At 34.3% G+C, this 26706-nt stretch overlaps 1 protein-coding gene across 1 annotated transcript; it reads right to left on the minus strand.

The window, feature by feature from the left end:
- Nucleotides 1-3876: 3876 nt before the first annotated feature.
- On the minus strand, nucleotides 3877-24328 carry LOC126811486 (baculoviral IAP repeat-containing protein 3). The gene is made up of 7 exons (XM_050537144.2): nucleotides 24163-24328; nucleotides 14838-15679; nucleotides 14122-14312; nucleotides 13139-13175; nucleotides 11258-11365; nucleotides 10190-10288; nucleotides 3877-9051 (listed from the first exon to the last, which is right to left on the minus strand). Exons 2-7 carry the CDS (start codon nucleotides 15643-15645, stop codon nucleotides 8855-8857), a joined length of 1440 nt encoding a protein of 479 aa, XP_050393101.1. The 5' UTR covers nucleotides 15646-15679; nucleotides 24163-24328; the 3' UTR covers nucleotides 3877-8854.
- Between the last annotated feature and the right edge of the window lie 2378 nt (nucleotides 24329-26706).

Genomic DNA, 26706 nt, shown 5'->3' on the forward strand with positions numbered 1-26706 from the left:
AGTGAAATGGGACCGTCAGATAAGCCGCCCATATGAACTGTGGAATGATCTTCCAAAAACTCTTAGAGAGTCCTCTTCCATCCAGAGCTTTAAGACTAACTTAAAAACATACTTATTTCAAAAATGTTTTTGAACTGTTTTGTTGTGAATGCGCTTAGAAACACTCATGTGTAATGAAGCGCTATATAAATCGAACAATAATAATAATAATAATAATAATAATAACTGTATATGTTCATGTGTAGGGGGCTATACTATATACCGGAAAACACCGGAAAACAGCCGGGAAATTACCGGAAAACACCATGTTATACTGAATACCGGAAAACCACTAAATACCAGAAAATATCCTAAATAGGTAACTCGGAGTCTGGTCCTCTGAAAAACACCGGAAAAACCTAACCCTAACCCACCGGAAAAACCTAACCCTAGCCCTAACTCCCCGCAAACAGAGGACCAGGCTCTTTGTTACCTATTTAGTGTGTTTTCCCGGTATTTAGTGTGTTTTCCGTTATTCAGTATAACATGGTGTTTTCCGGTAGTTTTCCGGTATATAGTATTGCCGATGTGTAGGCAATTGGCCTGTTATTAACATACACTGGTTACCTGTAATAAAAACAGCAGTGCATTTCCGCAGTTTTGTATTGTTTCTGAATATCCCCTACTTTTTTTTGAAGAGTATACATGTTTATCCAAAGAACTTTGTTCTTTTCGATATTCGCGAATATCGGATCGGATATAACGTCCTGAATTATGGCCCTTGATTGTACGAAAAATCATGTTTTTTTAGCTTGTGGTCCCTCTAGAGATCACAATTTTTATCAGATTTAAAACAAACCCAAACATTTTAATTCATCACCATAAACCCTAATGATGGTTGAGTTCGTATTTCGTGAAAATCGGACTAAAACTGCTGGACTAAATGATGGTATATCAAGGTTCTGTATAGAGGCCACAATTTTGATCCGATTTTGACGAAACTTGGTTCATTTCGATCAATCTGATTAAAGCACAGATCCTATTTTATTTCGTTTTTATAGTTCAAAACTTCGTTTTACTTATCGAAAGTATAAAAAACGAAATGAAATATAGATCTGTATTTTAATCAGCTTGCCTTTCGATATTCGCGTAGATGGACTCAGACTAGTAATTATTTACCCACTGACTTCAATGTTAAATGGCTGTAACATCACAGGCTGTAGCTTTTTGCTCAACATTCCGTTGGTTCCAATCTTTATAGGCACAATGGGGACCACATTTGGCAATATCCTCATCATAATTTTGTAGTGGGTTGACCGTTTAGATTTTTTGCTACGGGGATTTGATGTATACTGGGTGAAAATCTCACTTCCGACAGAATGATTGCTCTGCAGAAAGACATTTTACACCCCCTATCCCTCCGCTGTAATATCATCATTATTACCCAAAACTGCTATGAAATTGCAAATTTGATACCTTTTCTCAAATTCTAGACCAAAATTTCAACCCAAAAATGCAGGAAGAGGGGAGAAAAAAATTAAGGAAAAAATTGTCTTTTTAACATCCTGAATTATGGCCCCTGGTTGTACGAAAAATCGTGTTTTTTTAGCTTGTGGATTCTCTATGGGTCACAATTTTTATCCGATTTAAAAAACAATTTAAATATATCACTATTCCACCATAATAGAAACTAACTGCCCGACAAAATGGCCGCTCTTTGTACGCAAATTGTGTAATAGTATGTAATACGAAGGTTGTGGACCCTCTACAGGTCACAATTTTTATCCGATTTTAATGAAACTTAACAAATATCTTTTAAGTCCCTTTCGATATTTGCTCATTATAGACCATAAATTCTGGATTATGTCCCCTGATTGTACGAAAAAATGCTTTTGTTTTTATCTTGTTCTCTGTCCATCTCTTGCAAAATGTGGGCATATCTTGCCTGGCAACCGCTGGTTGTTTAATCTAATCAGGCTAAGTCTTTGTGTTCCAGAAATATATAGCTTTTCAAAAGAGGTCCCAACCCAGAAGAAGAGTATATAAAGTTTATATATTTGTTGTCTATAAACACACCTAAATTTTATAAACAACAAAATTATTTAATCAATCTCTCCTCAAGCTTTGTGTAATTGAAATTCATCATCCGTATAAGTAAGGTTCCAGTATCCTTATCTCTGGAAGTCGAATATTACCATCATATTAGATCATTTATTTAAACAGGTTTGCAAACATAGTAATAACAATAACAATATCATTCCTAATTCTAATGTGAGCCACAAAATATTTAGGTTGTTCACCCGGCAGATGAATATAATGACTGAAGATTGCTTTTGAATTTATCAAGAAACATCAACAAAACCCCATTTTCCACACCATTCAATCTTGGCTCAAAATCTGTCAATGTTTAGTGCAAATAAAATATTTTATGAGTAAATTAACAAAAATAATTTGTATTTGCTCTTCGGCCACAATCACAATTGATTTTGTCACCGAGGGACGTAACTCTGGGTGGTGAATATTGAAAAATGTTGAAAATTAATAGGCCGCTTCATTTTAATGGCATAGGTAACCCATATCAATAATTTTAAAAGATATATGGATTAAAGTAGTCTCGGGAGTGCAAGCAAGAAATGTTGAACACATACCGATAACTGCAATATATGACCAAATGTGGGTGTATAATAAAACAATATTCCACATCAACTATTTATTAGGATTTAAAGATTACTAGACCCTGGCCTATCTTTATTAAAACAATTAAATATTTAAATCGGTTATACAATAAGTTACATGTATACACTGTGCTATAATTAGGTAAAAATTATAATGTCATCTTATAGTAATTAATTAATGTCCAGAAGAAATGCTATATGAATAGCAAAAACAATCCTCCGGCTACACTATAATTAGATAATAATTATTAATCTTCTTACGATCATTAATTAATGCCCATATATGTCATCTTATAGTAATTAATTAATGTCCAGATGAAATGCTATATGAATAGCAAAAACAATCCTCCGGCTACACTATAATTAGATAATAACTATTAATCTTCTTACAATCATTAATTAATGCCCAGACGAAATGCTATTTCAATATCAATATAGCAAAATGGAGGTGTGGTCCAATGTGATCCCCTTGCTAAACTATAGTTAGGTAATCATTAGTATACTATTAATAAATTATCATTAATTGACGACTAGAAGAAAGGCTACATCAATATAATAGTAAACTGGAGGTGTTCTGTTAGTCTATCATCCAGAAAAATATTCTACGAATATTAGTCTGGACAGGTTGTCAACATTTGAGAAAAATTGGCTAGATAATCCGGTCTTTCACATTATTGTAAACAATGTCTAAGGGAGGTAACTCCTCTTAAAACAAGATGTTTACGCCCATGTTAATTTAAGAATGTCATTTCAAAAAATCCATTTGATTGCATCCTCTATTTATTGTGGGAAGGGGCGCAACTCTTACTTGACTTGGCTAAAGAGACTGGATAATCAACCACATTAAAAACCAAACTCCCGGTTACGCATGGGCAATGGACTTTACGTCAAATATTGACAACCTTCCCAGACCCTCCGTATGTTGAAGACTAGGAGGTTCTGGGTGACCGAGACTAGTGTTCTGTTAGCAATGAAATTAACGGTCATAAAATTTGATGTGACCTGAAGGGGTGTAAATAAATGTGTTTTGAGATTATTATTGTATTAACATACAAATTAAACCTCATTTACCTTATATTATTAGTGACATCATTATAATGTTATCAACTGTTGTGAGGGGTGTTTCATAATATCATTGATATACAAGAAAACTACTCTGTATTCTATTTACTGTTAGAAAACAAAGAAGATGTATATGGAAATAAATACAACTAGCATATGATCTTCTTCCTGATATTTACTTCGTATCTTGTTTTACAGTTATTCAGTGCATGCAGTAACATATATCACAACCATAATATAAAACTTAACGAAGCTAACATTCTACCAATAAAACCATAATTGTATGCTTATGTATAGGTATGCTGCCAATAATAAATAACAGTTTAAAAACCATGTACATACAAGTAAATATACATGTAGTTTATTATAGTACACTAAAATCTTTATATTAAACATACATTAAGCTAGAGCTAACTCTGCTTATTGCAGATCTTTCTTTAGGCCTGAAATATTATCTAAATTATTAATTAGACATTAATTAACTTATCCAGACCGTAATCAACTCTCGATTTCATCGCTAGCCTGCGATGTTTATTGGATTAGGCTCCGATTTGCTGTTCGACTTCCATTCCCGATTTTATCATGAAATGGATAATTGAGACTATGTTTTTTAGTAACGATGATCGAGGCTAGGCCGAAAATTCAATGGCTAAAATCTCGGTTCAGGGTATGAATTTGACTGAAATTTTCATCAAATTCCCTTTACATTATCTAGTTTTTAACTATTATAGTGAGAACTGCCATAACCTCCCATAATGTATCTTTAACAGAGAAAATCTTTAAGTTGTTATAACGTCTGTCTAATCCTTTTATATGTACTCGGTACAATATATTGTCCATGCAATGAAATATGTTTGAACAAATTTTGGTAGAGAAAACTCTGTTAAATAGCAATAAAGAGTGCTACAAAAACAAATTATAAATATTTAAAATATCTCAGATTTATTAATATCAGTAAAAATATTATTATATGACCGTTAATGATTATTTAAATGAATATTAACAATATAGTGATATGAATAAAATAGTCTAGATAAACCATTCTTTTAACTGTCATCATAATAGTCTGATAAGATTTGATATTAAGTCCAATAGAAATCGTCCAATTGTTGCGACTGATCCATGCTGTAACTCTCCCAAAGCACGAATTCAAATTTAATTTATCAGTTGTTTCAATCTCTCGCTGGCTGAACAAGAGACCTGGAATATCAAGACTACAATAAACATCACTCCAATATTGTTAAGAAATTCATATCAAGCGTGTTCCGACTAAATCTATATACACTAATATATTGTTTACATTATATTTGAAATACACATGGATAAACTTACTTAGGCCCATAGCTAGCGCGGGGGGGGGGGAGGGCAAGCCCAACCAATGTCACTCAGCTTTATGGGTCGCCCATACTGATATGGGCACGTTGGTCTGTAATGAATTTATTTCATTTTTTTTTTTGAAGAACATGTATAAGTACATATGTTTTGTCTCTATTTTCCCTGTGCTCTAATTTATTATTGTGAATGTACACATAAACAAAGTACACTTTGAAGGTATTCCACAAAATTGTGTTTGGAATAAAATTTATATTTAACCTTACCTTGATGCTCATTCAGTACTACCTTTATTCCTGTTATTCAAAGTTACATAGTTACATTTCTAATTCTATAAAACTTATCTTAAAGAACTCTTAGGGTAAAACCATTAAATTGTTTCCGATGACAACAACAACCTTATGTTGCTTTTTTAAAAAAAAAAACAAACAACAATATGGTATTGCCATTCAACACAGGCAGAATTTTGAAGGGTGGCTTTCAAGTTCTCAGGGGCAATAAACATGTGTAAAATTGCTAGGCAAGTCAATTCTTTTGTTTCTCAAACTTTCACGTCTACAGAGTATTAAAGTTCTCAGTGAAAGAGTAAATAGCTCTGTAAAAAAAACTGTAGCAAAACACTGAATATCAGGACTAAATAAACAATCCTAGCAAGTTTGACAAAAATCCCCCAAAATCTTAAGTGTAGTGTTTAGGCTTTTCGCAAAATCAATGTGTAACTTTGAATTTTGAAGAGATTCTTCCTTAGGACTACGCGATCAATGTTAGCCTATAAAAAATAAAATGACCAGCACTGTAAGTATCTACCAATAATATAACAGATAGGTTGCCAGGCAAAAAAAAAAATGCTCACAGCAGCTAAATCGTTCGAGCTGTCAACAAAGGTTGTCGCATATTTATTCCTTTGTAGGTAATTGAGGAAATTTACAAAACAATTTCATACAGATCAGATTATAATTTTCGTCATTTGAGGGTTCTCAAGGTTCTACAAACTGAAACAAGGGCCTTAACTCTGCAAGAAATTTACAGAAACTGTTGAAAGTCGTTTAACTAATTGAAATAATGCATATAACTTTCATACAGATCCAATACTAACTTTTGTTGGTCGACCAATCACAGTGTTCAACAAAGTATAACAAGGGCCATATAACTCTAGAGGTAATTGACGGAAATATATGAAATTCAAAAAAACTTCTTCGTTCACTAATTTAAATGACACATATAAATTTCATGCAGACTGGATGACGACTGTTGTCATTTGAGAATTCACAAGGTCCAACACAGTGAAACAAGGGCAATAATCCTAGAAATAATTAAGGAAATTGCTGAAATTCAATCAGATTCTTCATTTCAACAATTTAAATGATGTATATAAATTTCGTATGGATCGGATGATGACTTTTGATGTTCGAGTGTTCACAAGGTTCAACGTAACTCTAGAAGTAATTACTGGAAATTGCTGAAATTCCACCAGCGTCTTCATTTCACCAATTCGAATGACACATATGAATTTCATACAGATCAGATGATAACTTTTGCCAATCAAGTAATCACAAGGTCCAACAAAGTGAAACAAGGGTCATAACTCTAGAAGTAATTAACAGAAATTGCTGAAACTCAATTGCTTCTTCGTTTCACTAATTGAAATGATGCATATAAATTTCATACAGATCAGATGATAACTTTTGTTGTTCGAGCGTTCACAAGGTTCCACAGAGTTAAACAAGGACCATAGTTCTAGAATTGCTGAAATTCAACAAGCTTCTTTGTTCACTAATTGAAATGATGCATATAAATTTCATACATATCGGAAGATAATTTTTGTCGATCAAGCGTCCACAAGGTGCAACAAAGTGAAACAATGGCCATAAATCTAGAAGTAATTAACAGAAATTCAATAGGCTTCTTCGTTAAATGATGGATATAAAGTTCATACAGATCGAATGTTAACTTTTGTCCTTAAAAGTGTTCACAAGGTTCAACAAGAGCCATAACTCGAGATGTAATTAACGGAAATTGCTGAAATTCAATAGGCTTCTTTGTTTCACGGATTTAAATGATACATATAAATTTCATACAGATCACAAAACAATCCACAATAACTCCAGAAGAAATTAACAGAAATTATTGAAATTAAATATGATTCTTCATTTCATTAATGTAAACAACATTTATATCAATTTCAAAACAATCAAATGATAAATGCAGTCTGCAGAGTGTTCACAAGAAATTGTGGACTACGGACTTACAGACATACATACAGGGGTGACGACAATATACAACCACATTTCCATGTGGGTGTATAAAAACTAATTACACAAAAACATAACATCTATTGTGGGTTTTAAAAACAATGACACATAAAAAATAACACACGTAATTGTGAGTTTACAAGGGGAAAAAGCCTTGACATTGTTAATACTTGTTTTGAGCACAAATGGATACTAAATAGATTAAGAGACAGTGAGGAAAAGAAGGCTTTATAAAATTGCTAGCTTTAATATATTGTGTAAGGGTCATAAATTTAAGCAGTAAGATAATAAAATATCTATAAAAGGAATAATTCATGAAATCTGATAATCAAATTTAGGAAATTCATGCATACTGTAGCCAAACTGATGCATTCCCGAATTTCAAGAAAATTATCATTGAAAGAAGTATCTGGCAGCTTAACTGTATGAACAAGCACTCTCTGTTTGTTGAAATCAATGTTTATAGGGTGTGTCATTGCTTGTCAGGTACTCTATAACTAAATGCTGAGTTACAAGTGTAAAGTTACATAGATAGATAGTGCTACAATGTGACATTCATCTAGAATGAAGTTGGTCAGATTCAGCACACTAAGCACTTTTGTCTCATGATACATAATTATTCTAGATTACATTTTCATGTTCTGTATTTATGTAATCTAACATATTTTCTAGCACAGCAATGTTCTGGCAGTGACATTACTATCAACCAGTGATACTATATAAATACAAAACACCTCTTATATGCCTGGCGCTGTAAAATTCCTATAAACTGAATCCATAGGTTAATATGTTCACAGGATCTGCACAACTTCTAATAAAATATAGCAATGTCAATGACATCTGGTTTCAATTAAATTACAATTTGTTTTCTTATCATATATATAAATTTAAAAAAAGATGTATGTATGTGTGTATGGCCACGCTTCGTCGCTACTCTCCACCCCCTACATATACGTGGCATCAAATTAACCAGAATGACCCTATAAATGATTTAGCCCATAGAATTTGGGCCCCAGACGAATCAGGTTTTGTCGCCGTGCTCCACCCCTACACATGTAGCCTCGTATAAAATTAACCAGCATGACCCAGTGAATGTTTTAGGCTATCTAATTTGGGTCCCGGGCAAACTGAGTTCAGGGCAAATTTGGGCCTCCTGCAAATCTGGGCCCCAGGTGAATGTGGGCCCCAGGTGAATTTTGGCTCCAGGCAAATTTGGGCACCGTGCGAATTTGGGTACCATGTGAATTTGGGCAGCATGTGAATTTAGGCTCCGGGGGAAGCCGGGTATCCTGCTACTAATTAATAAACAACAGTTAGTACCCTACACTAGGTAACATGTATCAAAACATAAGTCAAAACATTCCACTTGTTAGGTTAAAGAAATATACATCTAAAATACAATATTAATATATTATCTTAAACAATCCATATAATACACTTATTTGCATACTTCACTAAAATAAAGAGGTGATGGAAATTTCAAGAAGAAAATAAATGTAACTAATATCATATATTGTATTTCAAATAACCCTAAAAGTTTGCTTCAATTTTTGCTTAAGATAAAAAAGCTTTGTTTCTCATCTCTATTTCTTTTCGACAAATAGGACATAGCTGAACTGACAATGAGCACTCTCCACAACAGCAAACATGTCCACAGGGTAAAAATATTATACTGACTTCTTTTTCTAAACATATTTTACACAATCTCTGTTCTTTTAAATTTCTGTTTTCTTCGACCAACGATGAGTATTCTGAAAACATAACCCCAAAAAATGATTTCCTTCAAATGAAACTAAAGTTTAATCATTGGTTCTATTTCAAATGTGTTGCAAGTTGTCAATCTATAATTGAATAATCACTTGCACCTGAATTAGAGTTCAGGGTACTACCCTCAAACAACAAGCAACAGAAACCTCTTCTTTATCTAAAATTATATCTTCTAAATCCTCTAAATTAACTCCATGCATGTTTGTTATTCCCATTTACAATGTATTGTCATCTGTTTATGTACAGCATCTTTATACTTTCTGTTAAAAGTTACAGCCAATCAGAAAGTAAAGACTGTAGTATGGGCTATACCACGTTCCTAAAGCAAAGAACGTGACTTTTGCAAAATCTAGTTGGTGCTAGAATAGTCTGAAATTATCGAACATTTAGGCATGTTATCTGTCTTTATCACAGACATGTAAACAATAATGTTGTCCAGGCTGCAGTTGTCACATATTTAATCTTTTGTAAGTAATGGGGGGCATTTATAAGAAAATTTCAAATTTCATGCAAATCAGATTATAATTTTCGTCCTTTGAGGGTTCACAAGGTTCTACAAACTGAAATTTGTTGAAATTCACTAGGATTCTTTGTTTCACTAATTTAAATAAGGAATATAAATTTCATACATATCGAATACTAACTTTTGTCGTTTCAGCTTTCACAAGGTTCAACAAAGTGAAACAAGGGTCATAACTCTAGACATAATCAATAGAAATTGCTTAAATTCAATAGGCTTCTTCGTTTCGCTTATTTAAATAATGCAAATCAATTTCATACAGATCGGATAATAACTTTTGGCATTCACAGGGTTCAAAATAGTGAAACAAGGGTCATAACTCTAGAGGTAATTAACAGAAATTGATGAAATTCAACAGACTTCTTAATATACAACCACATTTCCATGTGGGCGTATAAAAAAGGAATACCAGTACATAAGTTTATGATATTTTCTAGACCAATCAAAATTAGCGACAAAAAATGTAGAGTATTACGTAAAAGCCTTGAAGATGTGGCCATACATGCTCCACTATTGCACAAGGCACTATACATACTACCATAACCAACCTCTCTAATTACATACTACTACTACTACTAGTAAATGACTTGAAATCTACATACCTTCATCATCTTGTGAATTTATTGAATCCATTCTCTCATTTTTCTTCCTATCTTCTATTTGCATAATCTTTCTTAAGATGGTTTCAGCATTAGGTAGTTCTATAATGTAACATAAAATGAGGATTTCTTTCTTCAAATGTTAATACAATTCAATCAATGAAAGATAGGTTGCCAGGCAACTAAACATACGCCCACAGCAGCAAAATCGTCCAGGCAGTCAACAAGTGTTGTCGCATATTTTTACTTTTTTGGGAAATGAAACATTTATAATACACTAAAATCTGATTAAGAGTAACAACTCATGAAGTAATTATCAGAAAACCATTAGAATTTATGTGGTTTTTATAAGGTTCTGCCACATGCTAACATTTAGTATACGAAACTTTTAATATCATGGATTTAGCTGTTCAAGTCATAAAAATTCATTGAAAATCAATATACTTGTTCGTCTCAAGATCTTAAACTCTGTGTATCAATCTGAAGTCAATCGGATGATAACTTTAGCCTCTAGAGTGTAAACAAGTTTTTCAAAGTGATCAAGGACCATAACTTTGGCAGTAATTATCAGAAATCGTTGAAAATCAATAGGATACTTCGTCTTATGACCTCAAACAGTGTGTATAAATTTAAAGTCAATCGGATATTAACCTTAGCCTCTAGAGCATCCACAAGATATTTTGAAGTGATCAAGGGCCATAACTCTGGTAGTAATTATCGAAAATGAATAGAATTTTACGTCTCATGACCTTAAACACTGTGTATAAATTTAAAGTCAATCGGATATTAACTTTAGCAGATATTAACTTTAGCCTCTAGTGCGTCCACAAGATTTTTCAAAGTGATCAAGGGCCATAACTCTGGCAGTAATTATTGGAAATCGCTGAAAATCAATAGGCTTATTCGTCTCATGGCCTTAAACACTGTATATAAATTTAAAGTCAATCGGATATTAACTTTAGCCTCTAGAGCATCCACATTTCAATGTGGGTGTATAAAAACTAATAGCTGTATCTGATTTTAACCTTATTACATTAGTGAATATTTTAATAGAATATATTAAGGTTATACCTGTATCAGAATCTGAATGTATCCCTAGTTTAACAAGAGCATTTAAGATTTGTTCCATAGTATTTCCATCCTCTAAAACAGCCCGTATTGCTGGTTCCTTTTCCAAATCTAATAATTAATGAACTACACATAAATATCATGATGCAAAGAAACAAATTACATTTACTTTAAAAATATTTGTATTTTTGTGCAGTGACTAGTTAATATCATCTGTGCAAATTTCATTTTCAAAATGTTTTATTAGAGTATCCCATTTGCCATTCTAGTATGATGTTCTAAGATAATATTTTTCCACCACTTTCAATACAAAGAAAAGATTGATGACCTTGTTCAAAACATGTGCTGTAAATAGTTGATTTCTTATTGAGTGTTGCTGACTGTTTAATTCAAACCATGATATACGAATAAATATACACTCAAAGCCATTAAAAACGCAATGCCTAATTCGTGAAATATTTCTGGTAAACATTTTCTTGGGTTTTCCTACTTATGGCACATAGGTGAAACCTGTGATGAGTCTCTTTATGTGGAATTCTGGGTTTGAACCCAATATCAGTTCTCGGCAATGAACTTTGTTCATGCAAACGCAACACTTGTCTTTTTTCGCGATTTTAAGCAGTCCTATGTCACACATTTTGCACGTGCATTCCCAGCACTCTGGCCCTTTAAATACAGATCAAAATTTCAACATTCATTACTTCGGAAAAATGCCACGTCTTACACAAGAAAATAGGAACAGAGCTATTGGCATGCTGGATCAGGGGGCTTTACAGGCAGCCGTCACCAGACACTTTAATGTCCACCCATCGACCATTGCTCTCCTCAGACAACGCTTCCACACCACTGGATGAGTTGCTGATCGACCCCAACCTGGAGCGCCACCTGTAACAACCGCTGCTCAAGATCGTCACATCCGACTACAGCATCTGAGCAACAGGTTCAAGTCAGCTACTGCTACTGACAGAGGAACTGTTGTAACACGGCAACGTCAGATCAGCCTTCAAACAGTCCGAAGGCGTCTGGCTGCTCTTGGGTTACACTGCTGTCTACCTTACCAAGGTCAAATCCTTTTGCATCGTAATCGACTTGCCAGATATCAATGGGCCGCCAATCAGGGGAATCTGAACAACACACCATAGGGAAATGTCATCTTCTCTGATAAATCCCGATTCAACCTCAGTTTTCCTGATGGCCGTCACCATATCTACTGACGTCAACATGAACGCTTTGCTCGTAACTGCGTGCTGGAAAGGGAGCGTTTCGGGGGAGGTGGCGTCATGGTTTGGGCCTCTATCAACGTCAACTTCCGGTCCCAGTTGGTGGTGGTCCAAGGCAATCTCAACACTCAACATTATGTTGACGCCATCCTTCGTCCAGTGTTGCTTCCATTGCAGAGTTTGCACAGGCACTCCAAAATCATTGGCAAAAAATCCCACAGCTTATAGTGAGACATCTGTGCCAGTCCATGCCAAGGCGACTTCAGGCATGTGTAAGAGTTCAGGGTGGACATACCCAATATTGACTTCAGCTGACCCCTGCTTTGTTTCATGGTTCTCTGACACTTCGGTTTTCTGCATTTGTAGTGAATTTTTTCATGAAATTATCCACAGTTATCTCGATTTTGTCAATTGTTATCTACATTTGTTAAAAGTTGCAGTAAATAAACTTTGAATTTGGCATTGCGTTTTCAATGGCTTTGAGTGTAGTTGTTGAAATTCATAAAAAATTTAAATTTTTCCTAAATTCTAGAGATCAAAATTAGATGTGGGTTATATATGGCAGTTGGTTATACGTGGTGTTTTACAGAACGATAAAATAACGTATAGTTGCACTATTAAATCATGTGATTAAATACTATCTATATTTAAACAACAGACGTACCTCTGCGTCGAGTTGAACTGCCACTTCCTGCCACATTCTAAATATAAAATATAATAAATTAAATATTAAATCTATTTGGTAATTATTTAAGTGGTGACATCAATTGCTGATTTTACTATTCAAATATTCAAAATCATTATTAGAATGCTATCTGAATATTTAATTCATTTAAATATCCAATGCCAACAACAAATCTGATATTCTCATTTACCTTTGTGCAAAGCATCATTCTGCTTATCTCTACTTAGAATCAGTCAAGACATTCACCTAATGACCATCTATAAAATGTTTGAAATTACTCCCTCAATTAGAATCTAGAGCAATTTTGTTCCAAATCAAATTGCTTATCATTCTACCTCAATTAGAAGCAGTGTTATGGTATTGATCAAGGAATTGCATATCTATGTTTAGCCTAAACAGAAAAATGCTCATCATTGAACTCGGTCAAGGTATTCACCTAACAAACACCTAGACCAAGTTTGAACATACTATCTCAATTAGAGACAGAGTTATTGTTTTACAAAAAGCGCAACGGAGTGTGAAATAGCTTTATTCAACATCTGCTTCTACAGAAGTGATATCGCAGACAATGTATTTGAATAGATAATTGACAGTCAGACAGAATAAGCCATTTACATAGTCCCCTGCTGTCTTCAACAAAAGACGAATGACAATAAAATTATACATAACATGGTATGTATGTTAATACATTGAATAAAATAAGATAATTAATGCCTGGGAAACATGTAGCTTCAGTCACCCAGACCACAAGTTAGGACCTTGATACTTAAAACATAATAAAATTGGTATAATCAATCGAGACTATATCTGGTTTCATATAAAATTTCAACCTGGTGGAAAATGATCAAGTTGAGTTTTCTGTGCAGCACAAACTTTTGCAGAGTCAGGCACCCAGGTGGAAATTTTCTTGACAATATTTAGACTACACAATGAGTACCATTTACATATGATTAAAGATATACCTGTTGTGATTGTGTCTTAACTGAGGTTATTTCTCCATTTTGTACTCCCTTGATAAAATCTTCTCCTTTTATCAATTTAATATATTCACAATGAGGAAACCATTTCGCATGTTCTATCCAGGGTTCATCGTCTGGATCCCAGGTGTGTAACATACCATCACAAAAATAACATTTCACTTTATCACCTTGACCTTGAAAAAAAGACAAAAGTATAATTGATATTGGAAATTTTCTATTATAATTGGCGTTCTGGAACAGAAATCGAAAATTACTCAAATGAAGTTTAGTAGTAATGATAATTTATTTACCAATTGATACTTATATTGTCAATACCCTTTTATTTAATAATGGATACTAACATTGTCAACATTTTATTTACCAACTGATACTAACATTGTCAACAATTTAGTTAACAACTGATACTAACTAACATTGTCAACAATTTAGTTAACAACTGATACTATTGTCAACAATTTACTTAACAACTGATACTATTGTCAACAATTTAATTAACAACTGATACTAATATTGTCAACAATTCATTTACCAACTGATACTAATATTGTCAACACCCTATTATTTACCAAAGTTGGGTCTGGTTTTGTGCCCATTTGATGGACATGCCCTCGTACTGAGTCTCCGGTTTAAAGATAATATATCCGACTCTGCATTGATTACTTGATCAGTCAATAGTTTGATCAATCAATATGACTTACCCAGGTAAAAAAGTCCTGCATCAGCCATATCTTCAGGTTTTTGTCGTATTTGTGATGGCCATTCATTAAAAGTTACTAAACGGTCTGATTTAATACGATATTGAGGATGTTTAGGGCTTTGAGCAGACGACGTTGTAGCAGGTCGTACTAATGTTGATTCTATTCTAGCTGGTATTGATCTCTGTATTGTAGCTACATGACGATTATATGGAACATTGTTCACATTCATTCCACAAACAAAAACACAGTTCGGAAAATGTTTTTTATGTTCCTCGAATGGACGGTCCCCAGGAACCCAATTGGAGAGAATACCGTGACAAAATACACATTTGACCCGATCACCTGGTCCAATATATTTAAATCCTGCTTTAGCTAGTTCGTCAGGAGTGACAGGTGCCGACCTTGGCCACTGGGAACGAAAAGTTTCGTATCGGTTTTGTTCTATATTATATGGATGCATTATGATGGATTGACTGTATCTGGGAACACTTTCAGATTCATTGTCTCCACTTTCATCCATAGGTTCCAGTGCTGGGCCATTGTTAGCGATCCATACAGGACGGTCTTCACCTATAACTCGTACATAACGACCTTGACCTCCTGATGGAAGAAAAACATTATTTGTCACTTCATCATACTGTGACTGTATTGTAGGACTTGTAGCGCCATCATCGTCTATATCAGTCACATTGTTGTTTCTATGATGAATGTTATTTAGCCTCTCCTCTCCAGGCGTGATATCTCTTCCTTGTGAGTGGGACATATATTTGTTTTCTTTAAATATTCTTCTAACATTTGTCCGTAACATATCAAATATCAATCAAATATTTGTTAAAATCAATCTGAAAAAAAACAAACATACTACATATTTTGTTACATCTAGGGATTTAATAGTTTTTAAAAAAGCGGTTGCCATGCAAGATATGCCCACATTTCACAAGAGATGGATAGAAAACAAGCTAAAAAAGTGGTTTTTCTTACAATAAAGGGCCATAATCCAGGAAGTTACTGTCCGATATATGCCAACTGTGAAAGGAACCAAAATCTTTGGATTATAAACCTACATTTAAGTTTCATCAAAATCGGATAAAAATGTTCAGAGTGTCCACAGGCTTAAAACGTGATCTTTCGTACAATCAGGGGCCATAATCTATGCAGTTATAGTCTAATACATTCCAATATTGAAAGGAAATAAGATCTTTGGGATATTTCAAGTTTCATCAAAATTTGTCCACAAATAAAATGTGAATCTAAAGTTGATCAAATGATCACTTCTGTGTGTTTAATTCACAAGTTTCTCCATTTTGAGCAATGGCAATAATTATCCTAAAAGAAATTAATGGAAATTATTGAACTTTGATACATCCTCGGTTACCCAGTGTACTCATTCCGTGCTACTCCACTATACCCTGGGTTAATCTATGGGGGAGACATGTTTTCAAGTTATCCGCCCTTGATGATTGTGCTATTTTTATCGACCAATCCCATAAATTGTTATTTGAAAAGGAAGTTGGCAAAGGTAAGTAACTCTCATCGGACAATGTTAGGAGTCGGCCTATTCTAAATGCGTAATTATTAACAACCAAGCATATGTTATGTTAACGAAGACCAGACGTTGATATAATAATGTAGGGTCATTAGTTTTATTTAGAATCGTTCGTTCGTTCCTGGAATTTTATGTCCACGTGATATCGTAGTCAAGTTATTGTGAATCAAATTGCCAAGTATGATTTCAATAATAATAAACATAACAGAATGACATATTTCAGACAAAGAACGAATAATAATAATAATAACAAAAGTCAAACATATAGATGTTATACATGAAATCAACAACACATACTACAGATTTTGATAATACAATTAAATATAAATAAATTATAAAATATATACATTATTTACATAAATCATTCAGTAAATGGACATAAATATTGTTATCTACCCTTATAAAGATAGGTTGCCAGGCAACAAAACACACGCCCACAGCAGCTAAATCGTCCGAGCGGTCGTCAAGGGTTGTCGCATATTTATTCCTTTGTAGGTAATTGGGAGCCTTTACAAGACAGTTCCATACAGATCAGATTATAAATTTTGTCGTTTGAGGGTTTACAAGGTTCTACAAACTGAAACAAGGGTCTTAACTCTGGAAGTAATCTACAGAAATTGTTGAAATTTGACAGGCTTTTTCGTTTTATTAATTTAAATAATGCATATAAATTTCATACAGATCACATTTGTCATTCAAACGTTCACAATTGCCATAACTCTAGAAATTATTGACGGAAATTGCTGAAATTCAATAGACCTGTTTCACAAATTTAAATGATGCATATAAATTTCATACATATCGGATGATAACTATTATCAATCGAGCATTAACAAGGTTTAACAAAGTGAAACAAGAGCAATAATTCTAGAAGTAATTATTGTAAATTGCTGAAATTCAATAGGCTTTTTCGTTGCACTAATTTAAATCATGCATATAAATTTCACAAAGATCGGGTGATAACTTTTTGCGTTAGAGCATTCACAAGGATCAATAAAGTGAAACAAGGGTCATAACTCTAGACGTAATAAACGGAAATTGCTGAAATTCAATAGGCTTCTCCGTTTCACTAATCTAAATAATGCATATAAATTTCACAAAGATCGAATGATAACTTTTGGCGTTGGAGCGTTCACAATGATCAATAAAGTGAAACAAGGGCCATAACTCTAGACGTAATAAACGGAAATTGCTGAAATTCAATAGGATTCTTCGTTTCAGTAACCTAAATAATGCATATAAATTTCAGAAAGATCGGATGATAACTTTTGAAGTTAGAGCGTTCACAAGGATCAATAAAGTGAAACAAGGGCCATAACTCTAGACGTAATAAACGGGAATTGCTGAAATTCAATAGGCTTCTTCGTTTCAGCAATCTAAATAATGCATATAAATTTCAGAAAGATCGGATGATAACTTTTGACGTGAGAGCGTTCACAAGGATCAATAAAGTGAAACAAGGGCCATAACTCTAGACGTAATAAACGGGAATTGCTGAAATTCAATAGGCTTCTTTGTTTCAGCAATCTAAATAATGCATATAAATTTCAGAAAGATTGGATGATAACTTTTGACGTGAGAGTGTTCACAAGGATCAATAAAGTGAAACAAGGGTCATAACTCTAAGACGTAATAAACGGAAATTGCCGAAATTCAATAGGCTTCTTCGTTTCAGTAATCTTAATAATGCATATAAATTTCACAAAGAACGAATGATAACTTTTGGCGTTAGAGCGTTCACAAGGTTCAATAAAGTGAAACAAGGGCTATAACTTTAGACGTAATAAATGGAAATCGCTGAAATTCAATAGGCTTCCTCGTTTCACTAATTTAAATAATGCATGTAAATTTCAGAAAGATCGGATGATAACTTTTGGCGTTAGAGCGTTCACAAGAAATTGTGGACGATGGACGGACGGGCGGACCGACGAACCGACAGACGGACAGACGGACGGACGGGGGCGACGGCAATATACGTCCACATTTCAATGTGGGCGTATAAAAACGAAGGCGTTTGTAAACTGTTTTCTGATTGGTTCGTAGACTATAGCTACATTCTAGGCCAGGGCAGATAATTTGAAATCGTGGAAACCCTATGGATTAACCCTGGGTATAGTGGAGTAGAACGGAATGAGTACACTGGGTAACCGAGGATGACTTTGATAAGACTTGTTCATTTCGCTACTAATATGCAGATCGATATGGCGGTATATCAGATTCAAAATTCTAAATTTGGTAATGGGCTATCGTCTAATTTCTAACTTCTATTCATGTAATTTCAAAATTAAGACAATGAATAATCCAATTTGTTCAGCATAAATTTTAAATCTATTGCCTCTTATTTCTATTTAGAATTTTGACACTTCTACATAGCAACCATCATTATGAAGTCAACTGGTATCACTACTGCGTGCTCAATTTGGTGATTGGGCACTCGGGACCATTATGTTGATATAAACGACTCGCTCTTCGTCAGGTTGAATGGTTGGACAGGGTGTTAAAATTGGAAACAAAATCAAACGTGACATAGTTTTCAAAATACTATATTAAATAGGCTATACAACATTGTTCATTTTTTTGAAGACAAGTGCAGGATTTTGAGAACAGAGGCCATTACTTTGATTCAATTAACTGTCACTAATGCTAACATTGAATATAAATTCCAAGAAGATCTGACAATAACTTTTGTCTATAGAGAAATAATAAGCGTTTACAAGGAGAACAAGGGACATAACTAGAGAAGTAATTAAAAGGATTCTGTGTTTCATTAATTTAAAATTGAAACAATGCATAAATGTCAAGAAGATTGGAAAATAAATTTTGTTACTTCTGGTCTCAATTAATTACAAGAAAATTCTGAAATGGACAAGGGCAATAACCCTAGAAGTTAGACGAAATCATTTTAATTATTCATCTCATAATGCCATATATATAAATTTTGAATTGATCAGATGATAAAAATGAAATGAAATAAAATGGGTTAACGTCTTACTGTTTTGCGCCGACTAGGCTAATTAAGACAGGCATCATACAGTGCGCTATGAGAGAAATTTTGCCTGGATACCGGCGCTACAGCCTATTCGGTTTTTCGTCCCATCCCAACGACTATAAGTGTCCCTTGCCAGACCCTCGGTCCTGCACCACTGACAATGAGGAACAACGCCGGAAAATCCTGATGGACTTTCTCGGCCAACACAGTACCTCCAGGTTAGCTAGACAAGATCTTACCCACTTGTTCACTGTGGCTCCTTAACAGATGATAAATGTATAGTCTGCGGTAGTGTGGAGTACAGTAATTACTAGAAATTGGAAATGAAATGAAATGAAATAGGGTTTAACGTCCTACTGTTTTGCTTTGAACTGGGCTAATGAAGACGGGCATACACCATACAGCAGCACTACGGCCTACTCTTATATCGAATTCCAACTGTCAAGGGATCTTTTAAGTGCACGCCAATGTGTACACAGCACCTCAATTTTTCGTATCATCCGAATGACTAGACAGCTGTCCTTGTCAGGCCCTCCATCCTGCACCACTGACAAGGGGGAACCACGGCGGAAAATCTGGGTGAACTTTCTCAGCCAATGCAGGGGTCGAACATCCGACCTCCAGGCTAGCGTGTCAGCGTTTTACCCACTTAGCCACCGTGATTCCCCACTAGAAATTGGACAAAATTGACTGAAAGCATGGAGACGATCACTAGATTTATCCTTTTTATTTTGTTCACCAATCAAATTGCTTATCACTTCTTTAGCCTAACCGGGGGTTGGGTGGCTGAAAGCTTAGCACGTGGCGCTGTACCATAAAGTCTGTCATTGAGTCAACTGGCGTGGTTTCAAATCCCCGGTTGTACGTTGTACGCGCAAGCGAATTATTGAAATAAAAAAATTAAACCATGTGTTAGTCCCGAAATGACCTAGTTTGTGTCGAGTGGACGTTAAACCCCATTTCACTCTCTCTCTCTTTTTTAGCCTACCGTACGCAAAAACTGCACATCATCGAAATCTGTCAATATTGAAAAGTAATAAAAATACAGGCTAGGCATCAAATACACCATTTACCGCCCTAATTCAATTACAATCAAAACTAGAACTGCGATGCAGTAATGACGGGTTTCACTGGTGCCACATTACCCTTGAACTTATGTCACTTCCGGTGCCAGTTACCCAGCAAGATTAATTTCATTTATACATTTGTTACATGTCAAAAAAGTGACCCTTACAAAATTTGTTACTAACTTACCGCTAAGTTAGCTGACTTTTTAATGGGGAATTTCTCGACCAGGGAAGGTGCTAGAAGAAATTTTTGGACATCTATATGATCGTATTGATCCAATCTATATGTCCATTGGAATCAAATATCATAATGTTAAACGAATGATAAATATAACTCACTTCAAAACAATTTGAAGGCTAATAATACAGTTTTTGCCAAAATTACATTACTTCCGGTGATAATAAAATTTTTACATTAATTCTATGAAAATATAAACGGCATAAGGCCTCACATGGTGAAAATTTTATGATAATCGAATAATAATTGACACTTTTATAGACCAAAACCTATATCTCTGCAACCGAACAAATTAGAAACCATTTTGTGATATCTGTATGGTCGTATGGGGTTTTGCCCAAATGTCGTCATTTTCAGTGACAGTGAAAATGTTAAATTGTATTGACCTAGTCAAAGGTGGCATGAGGCAACACATGGTAACAAAAATTGAAAATCGAACGATAATTGACGCTTTTACATGCAAAATAACGTGAAAAGTGACGCATGCAAAATTGTCTATTTCTTTGCAACTGCGTATATTACAATCTAATTTTGACATACATTGCCCTCGTATGGATTAATGCTACAAAATTATGAAAGTTGCGTAGAAATAATTTAAAATATGAAGACGATGAATGGGTTGTAAATAGCTGATTTTTACTCCTTTTTTCAACCTTAAATCCAAATGGCGCAAATACAAAACTGATATAAAAAAAAAGCCCCAAAAAACTAAGTCCGACATATTTTGCGCCTGTAGTAGGAGGATTCATCTTCATTGATAAGATTTGTAGAAATCAAGATTTTTCCTTAGGAAAAGACCTCCCAACCCATCAAAATTTAAATTTTAGGCAAAATTGCGTCACTTCCGGTGCCGACATAAAACTTTATAGGTAGAAACAAGTTGAGAATTTGCACCATGGAGTATATGAGCTTTTGTTTTATACAAATCAGGCAATAAATAATTAATTTAGAACCCATAAACTGTAATAAAAATGCCAAAAGTCTTAAAAAGTGATCCTGACGAAATTGGTTATTTCTTTGCAAAAGAAGATGTTAGAAGCTATTTTTTGACATATTTATGATCGTATTGATCCAATCTATATTTCCATTGAAATGAAATATCATAATGGTAAACGAATACTAAATATAACTCACTTCAAAAAAATATTTGTTTTGAAGGCTAAAAATACAGTTTTTGCTACAATGACATTACTTCCGGTGAGAATGAAAATGTTAAATTAGTTTTATGAAATCAGAAATGGCATAAGGCATCACATGGTGAAAATTTTATGAAAATCGAATAATATTTGACACTGTTATAGACCAAAAACCTTGAAATGTGACTAGTAGAAAATCGTCTATTTCTCTGAAACCTTACAAGTTAGAACCCATTTTGTGGTATCTATATGGTCGTATGGGTTCATTCTATTTGTTGATTGAAATTAAATATCATACTTTTAAACAAATAACATATACGACTCATTTGAAAACAATATTGGTTTTGAAGGCTAAAATTTGGTTTTTGCCAAAACAACGTCATTTCCGGTGACAGTAAAGGTGTTAAAATGGTTTAATCTAGTCAAACGTGGCATTCAGCATCAAATGGTGAAAGAAAATTGAAAATTGAATAATAATTGATTCTTGTACAGGCAAAATAGCACGAAATGTGACTCATGCAAAATTGCCTATTTCTCGACAACTGCTGATATTACAAACTAATTTTGACATACATTCTCTTTGTATGGGTTATTGCTACGAGGTTATGAAAGTTACGATGAAATATTTTGAAATATGAAGACGGTGGATGGGTTGTAAATAGCTTAATTTTACACCTTTTTTCACCTTTAAATCGAAATAGCCGGAAAACGAAATCAAAATTAAAAAAACTGAGTCCGATGATTTGTGCGCCTTTGCATGGCGTATACTTTTGGTAATATCAAATTTTGAAAAAATAATATTTCCTTTCAAAAAGTTGTACCGAACTGTCAAAATCTGTCAAAATTGTAGTTTTTGCTGATTTTACTTCACTTCCGGTGCCGACACGAATCTTTACCGGTAACAAAAAAAATGACATTTTGGACCACGCAGCATATGAACTTTCTTTTGTACAAATCGAATAATAAATAATTAATCTAGGACTGAAAAACTGAATTAGCCAATGGCGACCAAGGAAAATTACGGACACAAAAATTTTTGACATTTTTAGTCAAATCGGATAACTGTTCAACCCTGGTTAAAATGCCATATAAAAATATTCATAAATAAAAAAGTTTTTTGTAAAATTTTAAATTTTCGAAATTTGGCGCTTAATATCAAAAATCAAAAGTAGCACAGCTATGTGCCTGGTCTCCGGCTATGTCAAAATGCATCATATGTTAAAATTCGATAATTATTGTTAATACTACGACATTTTTTTAAAAAACGACAACTTCGGTGATTTCGGACATTTCGCGTTGTCACAGAATGCCCAAAATACCTTTAATCTTTAAGTCACACCCACTCTCTCAATAAAACCGGAGAAATCGTATCGATTTGACATGTAGTTTCTGAGATACAATCAAATTGGAAAAAAAAAAAAATAATAATAATAAGAATAATCTTAACAAAAACAATAGTGTTTCACACAAGCTACGCAGTGTGAAACCCTAATTAAAGTGTCCCAAAGTCTTTATCAATCAAATTGCTTATCACTCTACAAGTATAGGCCTACAGAGAAAATGTTCATCATCAAACTTGATAGAGTCATCAAAGTAGTGAGACAGACTGACAGATGAACTAATTCTAATACTTCTCTGCTTTCTTCGAAATAAAACAAAAAAGATTTTTATTATATATTCATAGGGCTACAACAACACCAGGGTACAATCTTTATAAGGCTCACAGGATATATTTGGTAGATTCACCATCTGGTATGTATACTCCATTCCTTTAAAGGGACAATAACACTCTTGCTGGCTTGAAAGCTCCAGAAAATAAATAATATCTCTATCTAAGTACTAGATGTTTAAGTGTCCTACCTGTTGTGTAAATTATCCATTACATCCTATTTTACTTGTCCAGAGGGTTCGAAAATATTTTTAAATCGAAGTTTCATTTGAAAAGGTTTACGTTAGACGTTTCAAACCATTATGTTGAATTTTTCAAAATTTTTAAATAAGGTGTGTTAAGATGAAATTTGTATCATCAATTAATTGAAATATTCTAAAATAGTACAATTTGTTGACCAGAATAAAGATTGGGTCATATTATTCAGTTACACCAAGAGTGGTATTGAGCCTTTAATGGGGATTATTTTATTTTGAATATTGATTATACTTTCTTTTCCGTGTTGGGCCTACCTTGGTCCTTTGTTGGTCATTAAATTATAAATGGATCTTGGATCATAAGGCCTAACTTATTATTATTATTTAGCATAGACACTCCCCACATAGATAACAAACCTCATTTCTCAACCCTCACAACGTTTTTAGCGACGTACTCGTAGCTACCCTTTGTGTGACACTCACCCAAAATAACTGCCTACTACGAAGTTATTATCCATCCCGCTGGAAATTTCCGTCATTTAGGGACCTTTTAAGTATACGCACAGAAGTTATTACCAATCCTGTTGGAAATTTCCACCATTTAGGGACTTTTGTAGAATGAGTTCAAAGAAGGGAAATCACCGGATGATGGACATAACGGCCAAAAACCAAAACGGTCAAAAAAAAATTTGGTTATAACGACCAACATTTTGATCATAACGGCCACACAATTTGGTCATATCGGCCAACAAATTTGGTCGTAACAGCCAAAAAAGAAACATTTACACAAACATTTGCATGGACATAATTTATATAGACATTTATTTAATGCATATTGATATACATTTAGACATTTATTTAATACATAATTTATATGGACATTGATTTAATACATAATTTACATAGAATACATAACACATCTTCAAACGAATATCATTAAAATAAAATTGAACCATAATTATGTTAGTCCCGAAATGACCTAGTTTGTGGAAAGTGAATGTTAAACCCTATTTCTCTCTCTCTTTCTGTAATTAACATTTGTACTAATATCTAACATAAATATTATCACATAATTCATAGATCACATAATTATATATATTATATATATAACACAGATACCATCAATCAAAGAGGTATAATCAACAAGAGTTCATATTAAATAATTACACGAAAGGACCATGTACGCTGGTTCAAATTCATAAAAGAATTGAAACACTAATGGCTTTTCTATATTCACTCTATGAATTAAATATTTCTTCTTGTCAGTTTCTACTATATTTTATGGTGGCTGATTGGTATCATGTCGTGATGTCGTGGTGTCGCCCTTCATAAGGCGACAACCCGACAACCCGACATCACGCCATCACGACATTTTTAACCCGACACTACATTTTCACCCGACACTACGGTTTCTTCCCACTGCTAAAGACCCCTACGCGCAAGTGAATTATTGAAATAAAATTGAACCATGTATTAGTCCCGAACTAGTTTATATGTCGAGTGGACGTTAAACCCCATTTCTCTCTCTCTCTCTCTCTCCCTTCGGGATAGAAAGCAAACGGACAGACTGATCACTATGATTTTGCACGAGAAGCCAGATCCCGTGGGGACACGACCCAATATTTATCTCTCCCACGGCCGCCAAGACATCTTGGGTTGTATGGAACCCAGTCGATTAGTAGCATATGGGAAACAGGATATATGTTTGACGCTGGTTATATAAGTATTATGATTAGGGCGTTGAAACCACGTGCTTTTTTCCATCCGAACAACTAGACAGCTGTCGGTCGTGGTCAGGCAGTCCGCCCTGTCCCACTGACAAGAGGAAACCAACCTGGAAAATTCAGAGGAACTTTCTCGGCCAACGCCATAGGACCGAACTAGAGAACCCCAGACTATAACAGAGAACTCCAGACTATAACTCTTTTCAAATATATAAATAATTTTCTGGCACATTTATATTTACTCGCCTTGAAAAGTGAAATGGGGGGGGGGGGTATTTGAAATAAAAATGGGGGGCAATCAAAAATTCCGTATATCTATACTGAAAAGTAGGCCTAAAGTTAATCCTCTCTTAAATGTATTTATTATATTTTCGGCGGAATGCATATATACTTTTTTAAATTAAAATTGATACAAGTTTGGTAGCCTTCACTGGCTGAATTAAAGGTAGTGGTGGGGGTGGGGCGAAATACGAAATTCCAGTTATTGTGTCATACAAGGGACAGCACTCTATTATTCATGGCCGCTTCAACATTCATAAATAAAGTCGACAACCCGACATCACTACATTTTTACGCGACAATACGAAATTTTTACGCGACATTACGTCATTCTTAATGTCGTGGTGTCGGGTGAAAATGTCGTAGTGTCGGGTTAAAAATGTCGTGATGTCGGGTTATAATGTCACGACATGATACCAATCAGCCACCATAATTTTTCAATAAATAACTCTGTATCATAAGGCCTGTCATTGAATCAACTGGTGGGGTTTCGAATCCCCGGTTGTACGTGACAAGGAGTAGGGTTGCCTGTCCAACCTCGTGGGTTTTCCCCGGGTCCTCTGGTTTCCTCCCACTGCTAAAGACCCCTTCGCGCAAGCGAATTATTGAAATAAAATTAAACCATATGTAGTCCCGAAATGACCTAGTCTGTGTCGAGTGGACGTTAAACCCTATTTCTCTTTCTCTGAGTGAAGTGGCATAAATTATGTCATCCCAAACTTAGGCTCTCTGTCTACAGCTAGCTCCGCCCGTCCAGTGTAGAATTCTATAGAAAATCTATAGAGTTTTTTGGGGGGCGTGTCCCATTTTCTATAGGATAAAATTCTATAGTGTTTTACAGAATTTTGGGGGCCTGTAGGAAATAATGGCCCCAAATATTCTACAGTTTCTGTAGCGCACATCCTATAGTTTTTTTCTACAGATTTATGGCAAAATATCTATAGGAAAATACTATAGTATTCTATAGGGTTTTTTTTATTGCACTTTCTGTAGGAAATTCTACAGTTATGTACAGGAATGAATA

Source organism: Patella vulgata, chromosome 2, assembly GCF_932274485.2.
Source record: "Patella vulgata chromosome 2, xgPatVulg1.2, whole genome shotgun sequence".
In the NCBI taxonomy this organism is placed as follows: domain Eukaryota; kingdom Metazoa; phylum Mollusca; class Gastropoda; family Patellidae; genus Patella; species Patella vulgata.